The sequence below is a fragment of the Athene noctua genome, chromosome 11, assembly GCF_965140245.1.
Source record: "Athene noctua chromosome 11, bAthNoc1.hap1.1, whole genome shotgun sequence".
In the NCBI taxonomy this organism is placed as follows: domain Eukaryota; kingdom Metazoa; phylum Chordata; class Aves; order Strigiformes; family Strigidae; genus Athene; species Athene noctua.
The window spans coordinates 14,304,826-14,321,568 of record NC_134047.1 but is presented as its reverse complement, the minus strand read 5'-3'; the positions used below and the strand labels follow the sequence as shown (position 1 = coordinate 14,321,568).

At 43.1% G+C, this 16,743-nt stretch overlaps 1 protein-coding gene across 1 annotated transcript; it reads left to right on the top strand.

Annotated features, from left to right (window-relative positions):
- The first annotated feature begins 175 nt into the window (after positions 1-175).
- GCNA (germ cell nuclear acidic peptidase) lies at positions 176-16,370 on the top strand. Its single transcript, XM_074915473.1, has 11 exons — positions 176-187; positions 929-1,164; positions 2,060-2,106; positions 4,630-4,681; positions 5,054-5,121; positions 6,566-7,003; positions 8,334-8,505; positions 9,600-9,744; positions 10,966-11,104; positions 13,203-13,407; positions 15,430-16,370. Exons 1-11 carry the CDS (start codon positions 176-178, stop codon positions 15,680-15,682), a joined length of 1,767 nt encoding a protein of 588 aa, XP_074771574.1. The 3' UTR covers positions 15,683-16,370.
- The last annotated feature ends 373 nt before the right edge of the window (positions 16,371-16,743 follow it).

The following is a 16,743-nucleotide window of genomic DNA, read 5'->3' as shown; positions in this document are numbered from 1 at the left end:
GCAGAAATGATTCCAGGTAAGTGTAGATCTTGTACGTAGATGTTTCTGTCTTCACTAGGTTAGACAAACCCCACCTGAACGTGAAAGCTCTGGGCTGTGTTGCATGCTTAATTTGGAAGTGCTCTGGGGCCTCACGGCAGCTTGTTTCTTCTGGCCTTCAGGGTGCTCTCAAGCCATGACCTTCAAGGTACTACAGGGTGTGACCTATGTGTAAATTAATATTTTTGGTTTGAATAAGCAGCAATAGCATTCTGCAACTCCTAAATCTTTCTGGTGGGTCAAAGGACTGCAGTTTGAAACAAGTCTTTAACCAAGTAACAGGTGATGGGACAAGAGGGAATGGCCTCAAGTTGCCACAGGGCAGGTTTAGACTGGATATCAGGAAGCATTTCTTTACAGAACGGGTTGTTGGGCGTTGGAATGGGCTGCCCAGGGAGGTGGTGGAGTCCCCATCCCTGGAGGGGTTTAAGAGTTGGGTCGGCATAGTGCTGAGGGATCTGGTGTAGTTGGGAACTGTCAGTGTGAGGTTAACGGTTGCACTGGATGATCTTCAAGGTCCTTCCAACCCAGACGGTTCTGTGTGAGCTGCTCTCCTGGTTGGGCTTTGCTCGAGGCCCCGTCTGCCAGGCGCTGGCAGCCCGCACACCGCGGGGGAGCGAGCTGGGCTGCAGGGACTCGCCCCCTCTGCTGGTATCGCGAGGGCGTTACAGCCCTTCCACCGACCCCCTTTGTGTCGGCGGGCGGCTCCTTCCGCCGCGGCCGCTGCCCCGGTGCGCAGGCGCGGTGCCCCGGAAGCGGCGGCCGGGCGCGGGCGGTTCGAAGCGGGATGGAGCGGGCCGCGGTGCGTGGGGGGCGGCCGGCCCCTTCCCCCCGTCCCCGCACACCCCCCGCCCGGGCCGGCCGCCGCTCACCTCTCCTTCCTCTGTAGCTCGAGGAGGCACGGGACGGCGCCCCGCCGCACCGGAGCCGCCCGCAGGCCGCCCCCCCCACCCCGGACGGGCAGTGGCGGCGGCGGGCGGGGAGCGGGGCCGGGGCCGGGGCCGGTCCCGGCGGCGGGCGCTCGGACTGCGGCGATGGCGATGGCGGCTCTCCCTGCGGTCTGGCCTCGGGCGGCCGCGGCCCCGGGAGAGCGGCCGCGGGGAGCCAGGGCGGGCGGGGCGGCAGGTGAGGTGGTGCCCGGTCCCGCGCGTCCGCAGTCGTTTCTGTTGATCACATCTGAGTATAGTTTGAGTACGTCCTCAATTGTTTTATGATAATTGGTAGGTGTTAGCGTGTTTCAGAATGATAGTCTTTAACGTCTGAGTAATGTCATTAGAAGAAGCTGTCTTCATATTAAGCAACTGCGTGGTGTATTTTTCAAGTTGTTAATGTTTGCTTTTCGTCAGAAAATGAATTTGATAAGAGTCTTCAGGCTTGCCTCTACGTTTCCATGAGAATTTCATTCCAAGCAGTAATACATCCATTCTGCATCTTAAAATGGCTTTATGAGAGCTACCGCAGTTTGCTAAATATTCATGGCAACCATATTAAAGTGCGCTTTATACAAAAGCAGCTTGCTTCTCATTGTCGCACGTTTCGAGGTTTCAGACTTAATACAACACAGCGTTCTCTACCTGATCGTGTACCTCCCATGAGACAAGAAATCAGCTTCCTATCCCTTCTGACTTGATACTCAGTTTGAACTTCAACCAATGTACTGTCCTAAGCCTGTGTCTCTGAAGGGTTCATTTTTTCAGATTTTGACAGCAATTGATTACTACTTAAACACTGAACATGTGTGGGTCGTATGGGTGTTAGGAACTGTCAGTGTTAGGTTAATGGTTGGGCTGGATGATCTTCAAGGGTCTTTTCCAACCTAGACGATTCTGTTATTTAATACACAAGTTCTAATATTTCTGTTTGAAGTAAATTAAAACAGTTCTGCCTATTTGAGATTTTCAGAGTATTTTCAGTATATATTTGGGTCTCGGTGTTCACAGGTATTTCAGACCAGTGGAGATGCAGATCTACTTGCTGTTGACAATGCTCTTGATATATTCTGCATTTCATTTTTTTGCAGCCATGCCCTGTACTTCTCTTCCAGCAGTGATGATGAATTTGAAATGTGTAAGTAATAGCACATGTTTGTTTTCTGAAGGACTATGAAAAGGACACCTTTCTATCTGTTTATAGTAAAGTATTTTTAAGCATGATTTTCTTTCATCGCTCCTGCTGCAAAGTACATTTTCTCCTTCTGTGCAGTGTTGGTAGCTATACGCCGCAGTGAGTGTCCTTGCATCTCATGTCTCAATCTTGGATGCTTTTTTGCCTTGCATTATTTTTTCTTCTTGCCTCACATTTGTCTGTTCCCTGATACTCACTTTCTTGTTAGTCTATGGGGCATCTTTGAGTTAACATTTTCTCCAAGCAGTTACTGTTATAAACACATCTTACGTACTTGGAGGAACTCCCTTTTGCACGTCACAGCTTTTACTGCATGAGTCTTCACCAGGCAGAGGGATGCTTTTGGCTTTTTGGCTCAAGGTCTTGGTAAGATGGAACTGAATACTAAATTTGACATGGTGGATTCTGCTGTGCATAACTTTGTTTAGCCTGTACATACAAAACCTGATATTCCTTTCTTTTTTTTCTTTTGGCAATAGCAGTTGTGACTATCATTTTGTGCTAGGATAGTTGAGTGCACACTAGGTTTTTTCTTGTTCAAGAGTTCTGTTTAGCTCCTTGGACTAATCTTGGCTCTACCACATCTCAGGTGGGTTTCAGATTGGTAAGTAATTTAAAGGTTTGTAAATCTTGCAATACGTTCCTCATTACGTATTCAACATTTGAACAGAGATGGTAGAAATGGTAAGGCAACAAGTGGTATCTGTTTATTTTGCCTTTTGCATATCACTCATGTTAGTCCTGCTGCTTTTAAAGCAGATCTCTCATTAGAGTTCGTGCTGTGCTCCAGTTCAGTGCCACAGGAATGATCTTAAGCATTGCAAAGACTTAATACTTGCATCCAGTTGAATTAAAATGTGCTGTGTACAGTTCCTGCACTACCTCTGGGCTTTTAAATCTGATAAATACTTCAATATTGTCCGTTCATTAGGTCATTGTTCACTCTCCTGTAATTTTAAAACTTAAATATTTGGCAGTCTGCTCTTCTTTCCCACTCTTTTTTTTTTTGCCTTCATCCAGGAGGCTGTTGAGGCCAAAGTCATGTGTTGACTCTGGCGTGGAAGATAGCTGAGGGCAACAAGTTGGGCCTTCGAGCAGAGTATTTGCAAAGCTGTTCTGTTGCCATGCTATCACTATGGTGACAGTCCTAGGAAAGAGTGAAATGAAACTATGTGCCAAGAGACAAGAAACTAAAGAGAATCGATTTACACAGTAGCAAGTCATATTTGTCTGTAAGCTTTCGGTTTCCTGTGACCAGCTGTCAGCCTTACTAGTGTGGTGCTGCTTCATGGTCTAACACTGGTTATGGTCACTGGGAAGGCTTCTGGCAGTTGGTTCTGCAGCGAGCCACCTTGATGTGGTGGCTTGGGAAGGCAGCAAATGCTGTTTACTTCTTTTGTAATCAAGATAGTGGTGAAAATTACTGACTGGGTGCTAAAGCTGAAAATAACTTACTGCTTCAAATACTATCTGAGCTTCAAGGTCTTGTTTTCCCACACCTTGTGCTCAGTCCCATCCTGTGCTTTTTAACTTACGGCGTGCTTTCAGGGTAGCATTTGGGAGTAGCTCAGCTGCTCTTCCTGGTACCAGAATCTACTGATCAGCCATAAAAGCTTTATCAAGCAAACCTAGCTTCTGGTTTTGGGCTTACTGTATAGCACAAAAGTTTATAATCCCATTGCAGTTGTGCATGCAGCTCCACATTGTGAGAACAAACACTCCTTAACTGCTATTTGGTCCATTAAGTTCTGAAGAAGGGGCAATTGTTTCCCTTCTCCCCAGCCTGATTTATGCTTTAATGAAATTTGTTCCCCTTCAGCTTTCCTGAATCTCATACTGATGAAGGTGTGTGAAATTTTGATGGCACTTTTGATAATCTCTCAGAAGTCACTACTTTTGTATGTGCATGTGCAGTACTGCTGCCTGAACTGTGTTTTCATGTTTAGCAGTCACCACAATATTCCTGGAGCGATTAAAATGCATTTATTTCTGAGTAGTAGTACTGAATTGCTGTTCTGCAGTCAGGTGTGATTGTTACCATTTCATCTGAACTTTTTTTTTGAAGACGTAGTAGAGTAAGCATAGGGACACAGCTTTGCAGTAGGAAAACTACCTGCAGTTCCTGAAATGCTTGGAGAAAATACTGATAAACCTCTTCAAATCCACCCCCAATGATCCACATATATGAGAAGGCTGTAGTGGATGCTGCAAGATATGCAACAGCACTTCTTATGTGGCTTTGTGCTAGGCAAGGAATGAATAATGAAGAAAATGCTAGAAAGCTGCTGTCATGCTTTGAGGAACTGAGAGTTGGAATCATATGTAAAGAATTATTATATTTGTTTGGTTGGGTTTTTTTTAAGACCTTAGACCGAATTTTTACTAGTTGCACACTTTTCTCTTAAAAAGAAAAAGCATAAAAAAAGAAACAGAACCTTGTTCTTAGTTAATCTTTTATTGTTTCAGTTTTAGCTAGAATGAAGACTCCCAAATCTGTTTCTAAAAGGGTGGATTCAAGGTGGGTGCTGTAATTAATGACTTTTCAATGCTTATATGTTAGATTTCTGTATCACATGTACTATTCAGAATACAGAAAAAGGTCAAAAATTTTAGTGATTCATAGGCAGATATGTATATAGGAGAGTGCAGACAGAAGAACTGTTATGTGTTCAGCCTTTATGTTCTGATCAAATGTCAAACAGGATGTCTGGAGGTGTACATGCTCTATTGCCGTTCCTATTAATGGATGTAGTTGATAACATTTGCTGTGAGCAATTGATCATGTTATATTGGGTGGCTTTTTTTGGCTTGCTTTTTTAGTAAGGCAAACTTACTCTTCTATTTTCCTGCTTATGCCTACCTTTTTTCACATTATTTGCTTGTTTTACAGTTTGAAGGACTTTATTGATGACTCGGATGATTTCTTCTTGGACTTCAAAGCGAGGACAACAAAGAATGGCAAGTAATTGTCCAACAGCAAATATGAAGCAGGCATTTTAATGGGTGGAAGGATAGCATTCAGTGATGAGCTCATAAATTTCTGGGAGGGCTTGTTAAACATAAGATCACTTTGTCTCTTCCTTGAGGATAGTAGATAAGAGGCTTTTCTGTTTCCTCTCAGGGTAACAGAGAAAACCATGGTCATACTCTTCTGACAAGTGTAGTTTTTGAACAATTGCTGTACGTGTGTAGATACTGTGGACTATCTGCTAGTACTTGGGTCTGTGAAAAGAGTAGCAACTTGTGGTTGATTAGACCGAGCTGCAAATATGGGGTGATCACTGTGGAGAGATGACTTAGGATATCCAAAACAGCGTTCTTACAGCTGTACTAGCTCTTTCTGTGGCTAAAAGACACCAAGTAAAGAAAGAAGGTAACCATTGTTAAACTAGGTAACTCTAATTTGATATAGATGTTGGCTATCAGGCCAATCTTGCCTATGGGTGTTGCAGAGCCACAGATAGGGTACTTTAATTTGGAGTTTCTTTAGCCAAGGTCCTTTGTGTAATCCTGTTAACACTGGCTACAAGGTGCCCTGGCAAACCATGACTTGAGGGGTTTTAGTACTTCTCTGAGCAGAGGATCCCTCTTTTCCCCCAAGGGATGGAAAGTGCCTTGGTTTACTAACATTCTCATCCATACAACCAAACTGGACTTTCCTAGAAAGAGTGAACAGAACTCTGTAATACATTCTTTACACAGCCCCATGGCCAGCGATCATGTGATAGAATTCTAGTAGATAAGGGATGATAACAGTGATCTCCTGAACTTGGAGAAGCTCTGACCCTTGATCAGAAAGGGTGGGATCTCTTGCAGCTGGTGTTGAATGTCATGCCTGAAACATGTATGCCCACTGCAGACTAAAAAGCTAATGGAATGGTTTCTGGAGGGGAAATGGGGGAAGCAAAGTGGATCAGAAGCACCATTAAAAAAAAAAAAAAAAAAAGTTCTGACATCCCTTGAGATGTCAAATCTGGTATGTCGGAAGCCTTGCTGGCAAGTGTGTGCTTTGCTGTAGGCTATGGTCCGGTCAGCTAAGGCTGAGCATTTGTTAAGTTACCCTTCTCGTGGTGGTTTTATAAAACTTTAATATGAAATGTTCAGCCTTACTCTTACATTCATGTAGCTTTTGTTACTGGAAATGAAGATTATGCCAGCACTAGCTACCTGTTCAGGATTGTTAGGCCTGATGACTGACGTACACATACATGATGTTCAAACTACCTTTTTTTAATACATCTTTCAGTGACTTTCCATTTAGTATGATGGTAAATGAGCAGCATGTAAGAAAGAAAAGATCTTTCTATTTGTTATGCTTTCCTATCTTTCAAGGGATTTTTTTGTTTTAAGACAAAGGCAGGTCTCCTAAATGAACTTATAAGCTGTTTCTTTTGAATTGCAGGACAGAAGAATCTTCAGACCCCAAAGAAGTTGATGACTTCTGGAAAGAAAAACACTTGCTGCCAAGAACTGCAGTATCCAGAGTCTTCAAGTGACATTGAAGATTCTGTCTTTGTAGAAAGTTCATGGCATGACTCCCAAAAAGGGGAAGTGAATGACTTAAAAGAGAATCGGTGGCACATAAAACTCCCACCTGCACAAAATCTGAAAGAGTCAATTTCCAGAGGCAGTCCAGACTTGCCTAGAAGGAAAGAAAGCAGCTGTGAAAAGAGTACAGAAAATAAAGTGCCAACTGTGGCACTGCGACAAAGTACAGAGGTAGAATCAGATAGCTCAGATGACGAATTTGAATCGTTAATAGAACGGATAAGGATACGAAGTACACCCCGAAAACCTATCTTAAGCACAAGTAAAACTGTCTCCCAGCCGAGCACAGTAGGTAAGCAGTTGTTCTTGGCTAAATTGGAAGCTCCCTGTTGGCAGCAGTGGTAGTGCTCACTGCTGAATTCTCACTTGTGTGCTATATGCTTTAGAAGTGCAACCCAGCATCTTGCAATTACATATGACACAATCAGAAATTATTCCTCTGACCATTTGGAAAAATGATTCTGCTAGTCTTGTTGTGTGAAGATTTAAGTTTTTCACTATTGCTTGTTTTTATAATTCCTACAACTGTAGGCATTTTTAGTTTTAACAAATGTTCTGAAAACAAATCTAACTGGTGGTTTTGAATGATGTTAATTTTTCCCCTGTATGATATCAATTAATGTGAAGCTGTCATTTGGTAAGATTTAGATTTTGAGCAGTTTAGATGCTGTTAATTTAGTATTTGGATTTAAAACTGACTTTATTTAAAATACAGTTTATAATGAGAATTTCCTAAATAGTAGCTCCTTCTCTCCTATGACTAATTGAAGTGAACTCCAGCTGAAAAATTGCAAAGGGGGATAAAGGGAAAAATATTGCTGAGTAAGAGGAGGTAAAACCACATCTTTTTGTAGAAAAGTAAAGACGGGGTGCTTTCTTCACTAAGGGCTAGTTCAGGGCAAGGAGACCTATGAAAGAGGATGACTGACAGCACAGAAATATGCCCTAGGAAAGGGCAGACTTTTGTTTCTATTGGAATATGTCAATGTGGTCTATAAAACGTATTCTAGAAGTGAGTTAGCAGCTACATTGGCTTCTGGGTATGGTTGAATGGTGAAGGGAGACAAGTGGCCCAAATAGGTAAACAGTTATAGAAAAGCCAGCAGAGAGAGCATGTACTGAAACTTCAAACCTTGAAGCAGTCCTTGATTTCTGGTGTGAATATCAGTGATTTTAGCAATCTGTCCAGATGGGGAAATAGGCAGCTGTCTGATTAGAACTTGCATGTGAAACAAATGATGTGACTTATAGTACATGACAGGTTAGAATGATTTTTCAGTTCCAATGGTCTCTCTGCATTACTGCTCCCAGTGATGCATTTTGAATTGTTGAAATGTCACAGAAATGCCTAAGTGAGGTCACAGATGCTTTTCACTTCCTCCTAGCTGAATGTTTGAAAGTTTGGAGTCTGCCATGCCTTCACTGAATAGTAATTTTTGTAGTATGTAACAGCAAATTACCTTTCCATCAGTTGTAAAAGTCTTCACATTCAGGTATGCCCAGTGAGAGTGTGTGTGCTGCGGTGGAATGTTTGACTTTTTCATTGTCTGTTACCTGGTTGCTGACATCTGTGCTCCCCATTCTTTGGGAGCGTGTAATCCTGTGACTTTCTGTTGAACTAGAAAACATCAAGCCACCCTGTGAGGATGCCCAGCCCTTAAAAGGGGAGGGAGTCAAGACACCAAGGCCGAACTCCATTTCCCTTCAAGAAACACCTTCCAGGATAATGGCTTCTGTAAGAATTCCTAGGAATGAATCGGTCGGCTGCTCACAATCGGCCAAGACAGAGAAAAGGTAAGTGCTTCTCTACCTTTACCGTGTTCTAGGACCATTACAAATGGACAAAGAGATGTTCAGAATTTTGCCTGTGATGGTGTTCTGATATTTTTTTTGCTGGTACCTAGAAACTTCTGCTACCGATTCAGGAGTTGTTAATGGTTAAGTAGCTGGAAATCAAAGCTTTCAGTCTTGGGTATGACAGGGAGAATAGAAGCTAATCTCCATTTAGAGGGATTGATGACAAATCTGAGAAATGTCAAATCTGTAAATGTTAGCTCTCTTGCTATTCTTTGTCTTGGCACAGCATACTTCTAACGTGTGCTGGCCCTACAGGTTCTGTCTGTCTAGCTCTCTGCCTCTGAAAATATATCAAAATTGATTCTATTAGTAATCCATGCCTTTTAACAGGCTGGTCTTGATATTTTTGACCTATATCCTTATAACTTGCAAGAATTTATGTTTCTTTTTCTATATGTGGATGCAGCTTAAGCTTTTCAGAATAATCTCTTTTTCGAATAGCTTCCTTTATTCTGCCTTTTAACTGTGTGATGTTTCCTTTAGTCATTTTATAATTATGTATACCAATACAAAACCTTTAAATGATGTCTTCAAAGCTGATGCTTTGTCAGAATGCTGCAGTATTGGAGTTAGTAATCCTAATGGAATATCTACTTGCCCTGAATGAATTCTTGAGGATTCCCAGAACATCTTTGGCTGTGTTTCTGAAAATATACCTTTATCGTGGGTGATCATGTTACGGGTGTTCATATATTGATCAAGTTTTTGTATAATTGTGGCTCACTGCATCACAAAGATCTGAGACACCCTCTTTTCCTATTTAGGAATCCTTATAATATAGTTTTGTGAATTAATGAAATAACTGCAGAACTATGGCAACAGCTCTGCCCCTTCATGCCCCTGAAGGAGGAAGAAGACACTATAAGCATGTGCACCCCACTGGCCTTGGGAGGGCAAGCTAGTGAAAACAGTCAGGAGAGGTTTATGCCAGTGGCATCCTCCTAAAGATCTTCACTGGCTAGAAAGTGGCCATTATTTTTCAGTGTGGTATCTCTGTGCTTCGGTAAACTGCTTTATGGCTTTTTTTGCAGGCTCAGGGTGTGCTCAGTGCCTGGCTGTTTCTTGCAAGATCTCTCAAATCCAGCTTCCCACTACGTGAAGTATTTCAAGAAAAATAAAGAGGAGCTGGCACAGAAGCTCTATTGTCTGTATAACAGTACCATCTTTGAGAAAAAGGTTGGCTTCAAGACGAAAACTACAATTCTAAAATGCTGGTTAATATGTTTCTCCTCACTTTTTGATGTGATTGCTCTTTATCTTCTTCAGTTGGTAGAAATCAAGCGTTATAGCACTGGCTTATGTTTGAATTAGTTCAAGCAATTTCTTTGCAAGGGGTTTATTGCCACCATGGTGCAGTGGTTTTCCCCCTGGCTTGCCTTCCTGGCTGTAATGGTGTAGCACCCATAGAGGAGCAGTCTGGGTGCTGTCCAAGAGTCCCTGATGAGAGAAACTGCTACGTGAGGGGCCTTGGATCAGCTGCATGTTTGAAGAGGTGACTGATACTTATCTTCATGTATTTTCTAGTACCTGCATGATCATCAACTCTCAGCAGCCTGGGAACATTTCTGAGCTGAACAGGCTCACTATTGCTGAAAGCAAAATATTTTGTTCCCCAGTGCTTCGGCCCATGAAGACACTTACTACTGTTGGACCGTTTACTTAAGCTTATTAACTAATTTAGATGACAGAAAACTGTTAGTAAAAGAACAGAGCTAACCATGATACATACTACGAGGGCTTATAAAATCAGGAGCAGCACAGAGGATAAGCAAGGGGTGATTTATTTACCCTCTTGCAGTGTGGAGGTGCCTCAAATTAAAATGGAAAGTTGCAGGTACAGAACAAGCAAAGCAGATGGTACCTGACCTGTACATTATTAAGCTGTAGAATTTCTGATCGTAGACTATTGTGGATGCTAACAATGCATATGTATTCTTAAACCTACACACACACTACACTCTCCACAAAACACCAGAAAACAACTTTTAAGGGCTATTTAATGCAAAGGAACCACCTCTGGCTCAGTGAGATCTTGTCTTGCAAATGGCTAGCACTTGGGAAGGGTACTTTTTTGAAGAGGAAATTCTGTTTTATGCCTGACCTGTCCTTGTATTTCTTCTTGAGCAGCATGTGTTAGCCACTGCTGAAGGCAGAGCAGAGGAACTAAGGGACTCTTGTCTCATCCTGCATTGTGAAACTCCCTGTGTTGGTTACAGAAAAACTGATGATGGGAATAAGAAGCCATGGAGAGTGGGTTCGCATCTTGATTGACAACAGTGTTAAGGGCACTAGTAGACATATCCTGTACTGGCTTTGCAGTAAATATAAGGGGAAGTCAGAGGGCCAGAAGATGAGAAGTAGGAGAGGGCAGATAAAATGTACTGTTTTGTTTTTCAGTTACCAGAAAAAATGGTAATAACCTGGAATAAGAAAATGAGAAAAACGGCAGGATATTGTGTAACTGGGCAGACAGAAGGTCCTGAAGCAAAGCGTTATGCTCGCATAGAACTTTCTGAGAAAGTCTGTGACTCTGCAGGTAAGTAAAAGAAAAGCTATGCTGATTCTTTGAGAAAGTGAGTTATAGAGATATAAAAACATCAATCTGAGGCCTAAGGGATCTGGAACTGGACCCTGCTTTGAAATTTTGTATTACCTTGAATATATAAGTCCATTAAATCTGGCCCAGGGACATCAAGGGAAACAAGAAAAGCTTCTATAGCTACGTTGGTGATAAAAGGAAGACTAGGGAAAATGTGGGTACTCTCTGGAAGGAAACAGGAGACATGTTTAACTGGCATATGGAGAAGGTTGAGGTACTCAATGACTATTTTTCCTCAGTCTTCACCAGAAATGGCTCTAGCCACACTGTCTAAATCACAGAAGGGAAAGGCAGGGACTGGGAGAAGGAAGAACCACCCACTGTAGGAGAAGATCCAGGTCTGAGACCATCCAAGGAACCTGAAGGTGCACAAGTCCATAGGACCTGATGAGGTGCATCTGCAGGTCCTGAGGGAACTGGTGGATGAAGTGGCTGAGCCACTATCCATTGTATTTGAGAAATCATGTCAGTCCAGTGAAGTTACCACTGACTGGAAAAGGGGAAACACAACCCCCATTTTTACAAAGGGAAAAAAGGAAGACCCAGGGAACTACAGGCCAGTCAGTCTCACCTCTGTGCCTGGCAAGACCATGGAGCAGGTCCTCCTGGAAACTAGGCTAGGGCACATGGAAAATAGGGAGGTGACTGAGGACAGCCAACATGGCTTCATAAAGGGCAAATTGTGCCTGACAAATTTGGTGGCCACCTATGACGTTACAGTGCTGGTGGATAAGAGAAGAGCAACTGACGTCATCTACCTGTACTTGTGCGATGCATTTGGCTGTGTCCCCAAAACATCCTTGTCTCTAAGTTGGAGAGACATGGATTTGACAAATAGGCCACTCAGTGGGTAAGGAACTGGCTGGATGGTCAGCTCAATGTCCAAGTGGAGAGCGGTGACGAGTGACGTTCCTCAGGGTTCGGTGTTTGGACCGGCGCTGTTTAACATCTTTTTTGGTGACATGGACAGTGGGATCGAGGCACCCTCAACCAGTTTGCCAACAACACCAAGCTGTGTGGTGCAGTTGACATGCTGGAGGGAAGGGATGTTCCATCTGGAGGGACCTGGACAGGCTGGAGAGGTGGGCCTGTGCAAACCTCATGGAGTTCAACAAGGGCAAGGGCAAGGTCCTGCACATGGGTCGGGGCAATCCCAAGCACAAATCCAGGCTGGGTGATGAGTGGATCGAGAGCAGCCCTGTGGAGAAGGATTTGGGGGTGTTGGTGGATGGAAAGCTGATTCTGAGCCAGCAATGCTCTCTCAGCCCAAAAAGGCAACCACATCCTGGGCTGCATCAAGAGAAGTGTGGCCAGCAGGTCAAGGGAGGTGATTCTGTCCCTATACTTCACTCTGACCACACCTGCAGTGCTGTGCTGTGTCCAGCTCTGGGGCTCCCAATATAAGAAGGACATAGACCTGTTGGAGCAAGTCCAGAGGAGGCCATGAAGATGATGAGGGGCTGGAGCACCTTATGAGGATAGGCTGAGGGAGTTGGGGTTGTTCAGCCTGGAGAAGTCTTCAGGGAGACCTTATAGCGGCCTTCCAGTACTCAAAGGGGGCTACAGGAAAGCTGGGGAGGGACTCTTGGTCAGGGAGTGGAGGGATAGATGAGGGGTAATGGTTTTAAACTGAAAGAGAATTAGATTCAGATTAGATATAAGGAAGAAATTCTTCCCTGTGAGGGTGGTGAGGCCCTGGCACAGGTTGCCCAGAGCAGCTGTGGCTGCCCCCTCCCTGGCAGGGTTCAAGGGCAGGTTGGACGGGGCTGCGAGCAACCTGGGCTAGTGGAAGGTGTCCCTGCCCATGGCAGGGGGGTGGAACTAGATGGTCTTTAAGGTCCCTTCCAACTCAAAACCATTCCAGGATGTGATTCTATGATTGTATCTTACCAAAACATTGGTAATTCCAACCTCCAAAATAACTCTTGCATCTTAAGAATTAGTGTCGAAGGTCTGAAGCCAGTCACCAAGGATGAAAGTCTGTACCTCCCCATACCTGACTGATCTTAATGTCTTTTGTTTGCCTTACCCTAAGATCGTCTTCGAGACACACTAGTTCATGAGGCTTGCCATGCAGCCACCTGGCTGATCAACGGTGTTCGCGATGGGCATGGACGATTCTGGAGATTTTATGCCAATAAAGCAGCTGTGATTCACCCTGAACTTCCAGTAGTAACGCGATGCCACACCTATGAGATTAATTATAAATTCATCTATGAGTGTGTTCTGTGCAGTGCTACGTAAGTAATGTTGTGATCGTGCGTATGAATATGTATTAACTTTGTCTCTAACTTGGCAGTCTCCTGTGTCTAGAAATCATGGGTCTCTTAAACTGTGAAGCAGTTGGGAATACTGTCCGAGTTATCACTTCATATTTCCTGAGCAGCCCACAGAACCTCATTACATGATTTCACATGTTTATTTCCAGGTAGTTCCAGTTCAGAGGTCAGGACAGGCAGAAGTGTCTAGTGAGGACCACTGGTGATGATGGAAGGTTTTTGGGAAGCAGTAAGAAATCAGAATATGTGCCTCAGCTTTAAATGACGTGGCAGGGAAAGGTCACACCCCAGGTTGCTGCTCTCACTTTTCAAACATTGCTCAAATGATTCACCTTCTACTGTAGTTAATATTGAGTGAATTCGTGGAAGTTTTGAACCACTTACCTGTGATTTCATGGTCAACACTGATCCTATTCTAGGATTTCTGATAGGGGATGGGATTTCCAGTCTTAACTAAGTACTACATCAGGAGCAATACTTGTGGGCCTACACTGGCAGAGCGACAACTGGATCTGGCACATTCCTGTAGAATGCACATAGCAAAGTACTAGCACGTGTTGCAGACATAAGGCATTCCAGCTCCTTCTGAAATCTATCCACATTTTACATTTTACAAAGCAACATCTTTGAATGTGCCATGACAACAATCTAGGTTTGATCTAAGGAAAAATGTCCACAAGGGAGTGCTAGACTTGGTTCGGTGGACTGAGTTACTTTTTATATGCTCATCCTTGTAAAGATACTGAGGACCATCTGATGCTGAAAGAAGTCAGTTAGTAACTGGCATTCAAAAGCAGAACAAGTCTCCATAGAGACTGGACAGAAAAATGTGTGACAGTAATTAAATATCAGAACAACATATCAGAGGAAGCTCTCTGGGTTTTGTGTCTTGATGACTAGAGACTATAAACATTTTGACCTCTTTGTTATAGTAATGCTAAGTAAAATGTAGAGACCAACAATACAATGATTTCTATTGGTTTAAAACTCTAGAAAAGCTATAGTCAGTTTTCTAGTTGATCTTCTACATCATGGACTCTTTCAGCGTGTGTATATATTAAAGGAAGAATAGATGTCTGCAGCCACACAGATGCGAGCAGCACTGTGATGTGAAGGACTGAAGCTAGGACACAGATCTACAGATTGAAACATTGGTCATCAGACTTCTGTCTTCCTTACTGCATTTGTGAAATGAGAACTATGTATATTGCTGAGATCAACCAGAATTAAATAGTTGCTATAGTAATTTCACAGGTTTCTTACTTTTTGTGGGTAAGGAAGGCTTTGCCTTTTCTGGGAGATCATAGCTGACCACAAGCTTCGGTATGTAACGACCTCAGTCTCAGTGGGAGAACATGAAGTTTTGTGGATTCAGTTCTCCATAGTCCAGGAAAAGAGGCTGACAATGGTGCGATTTTTTTTTTTTTTTTAACTGAAAAAAAAAAAATTCCCTCCAAACTTCAGGGACTAAATGCATGCTTAGAAAGCGTGGAAAGCATGCATGGTTTTTTTTTTTTTTCCTGAGAATTGTTTGTGCTACTTCCAGAAGCACTGGAAGAAAAGAGTGTTTCACATAAGGAAAGAATCTTCCTGAAGTGTTTAATGTGACTATGCAGTGCATTAGTTGCTTAAATGTAACAGAGCACTGAGAAGATTTGATGGTGATGGCTTCAAGGGGAAATTCCAAGAGGTAGTTGATATGTGAGTTGTGTTTCAAAATGCTGTAGCACTTCATACTACTAGGCTGAGAGTGGAAGAGACAGAGGAAGAAACCAAGCTGAACAGGCTGTGGAAAAAGTAGTAGGGTAGCAAAACATATAATACAGATTTGATTGTTCTGCTGTGTGAAGTATGTGGTCTGTTTCCTGTTCTAAAATGCTTGTTTATAAATCTGACCTAAGTAGCCTGGCTGAAGAGAAAGGAGCCCTTTACCCAACCACCTACTCTAAGAGTGAAATCAAAGTACTTATTTTTCCATTTCAGGATTGGACGTCATTCCAAGTCTCTGGACACGGAGCGCTTTATGTGTGCATTCTGCGGGGGGCAGCTGGTCCTGAGTCAGCGCACTTGCAAGGATGGCACTCCTGCTAGGACACAGCTAATGCCATTTGCAAAGTATGTGAAAGAAAACTATGGACTTACTAAAAGAGAGCAGCATGGGCTGAGTCATGCAGAAGTCATGCGGAAACTCAGTGCTGATTTTGCTTTAAAAACTAGGCTTCAAGATACCTTGTAGTATCTCAATACACTTCCTTTCTTGAGGTCACTTAAATTTTGTATGTAGTAGTAAATGAGTCTAACATGAGTCTAAAAATGTGTTTTTGAGGATTCCAGGTAATTTTATACTTCTAATGAAGACCTTAAGGCCTTTTCTAAAATGGGCAAGAGTGAGCAAGTAATGATGACAAAGTCCATGGTGATGCACAAGTCAGTGTATCCTAAGACATCAGATAAACACCACCTGTGCCTGGGAAGATGCAGTTCTAGGCCCATCATGGGACTGACTCGCTGTGTTTGTCAGGAATTTTCTGAATGGTATTTACACCTGGTGCTTCATAGCATGTCTTCAATGACTCCAGTGAGCAATGGATTTACTTTTTCATGTGGGTAGTTGATATGCTATAGACTGTACATGTGCTGAGGAACTGCTAGGTGTACATCTGTCTGGGATTGCTAGATGCAAGAAAAATCCAAGCCCACAAGCCAAAGTCCTCTGATTGTGTCTGGATGAATTATGATTACACTTTTATAGCAGTTGTGCCTCTATCACTGAGATTTCATAGAAGCTAAAATAGATGCAAAATGTCAGGTTGGGGAAAGTGAATTCAAACACTTTGTACCATAGGAGATGGTCTAATCAGATGACTTAAGTCTTCCGTGCAGAACAGGATTTAATGTGTGTTACATTGTGCCTGCTGTGAACAAATAGCTCAGGGGATTAGTAATTTCGAATAATCAATAAATGACATTTTTATAGCAACTGTGGCAATGAACTAGGCTTCTTTGTTTCAATTTAACTGTGGCTGTGTAGGTGTAGTACCTGAAGGCGGCTGGTTTTTTTTTTAATTTTGATTTGCTAGCTAGTTTTGAGTCTCATGGGCAGCTGGTCACTCTGCTTACTGTCAAGAATACCTCTCTCTTCCTCATTTCCTGCCTGGCCTTTATCAATCCATTGCCCAACAAAACCCATCTCTGGAACCTCCCCTGGCTCAATCCCCTTTCCGCAGGGGCTGCTGGAGATGCTGCTGCTTCCCTGCGTCGCTGTCAACATTAAGGGAGAATCAAGCACATCTGAAG

Bases quoted from the DNA above. Each gene is read 5' to 3' on its own strand.
- GCNA (XM_074915473.1), top strand. The intron at 5,122-6,565 runs GCAAGTAATTGT...TTTGAATTGCAG, and splicing joins AGCGAGGACAACAAAGAATG to GACAGAAGAATCTTCAGACC. The intron at 9,745-10,965 runs GTTGGCTTCAAG...TTTGTTTTTCAG, and splicing joins GTACCATCTTTGAGAAAAAG to TTACCAGAAAAAATGGTAAT.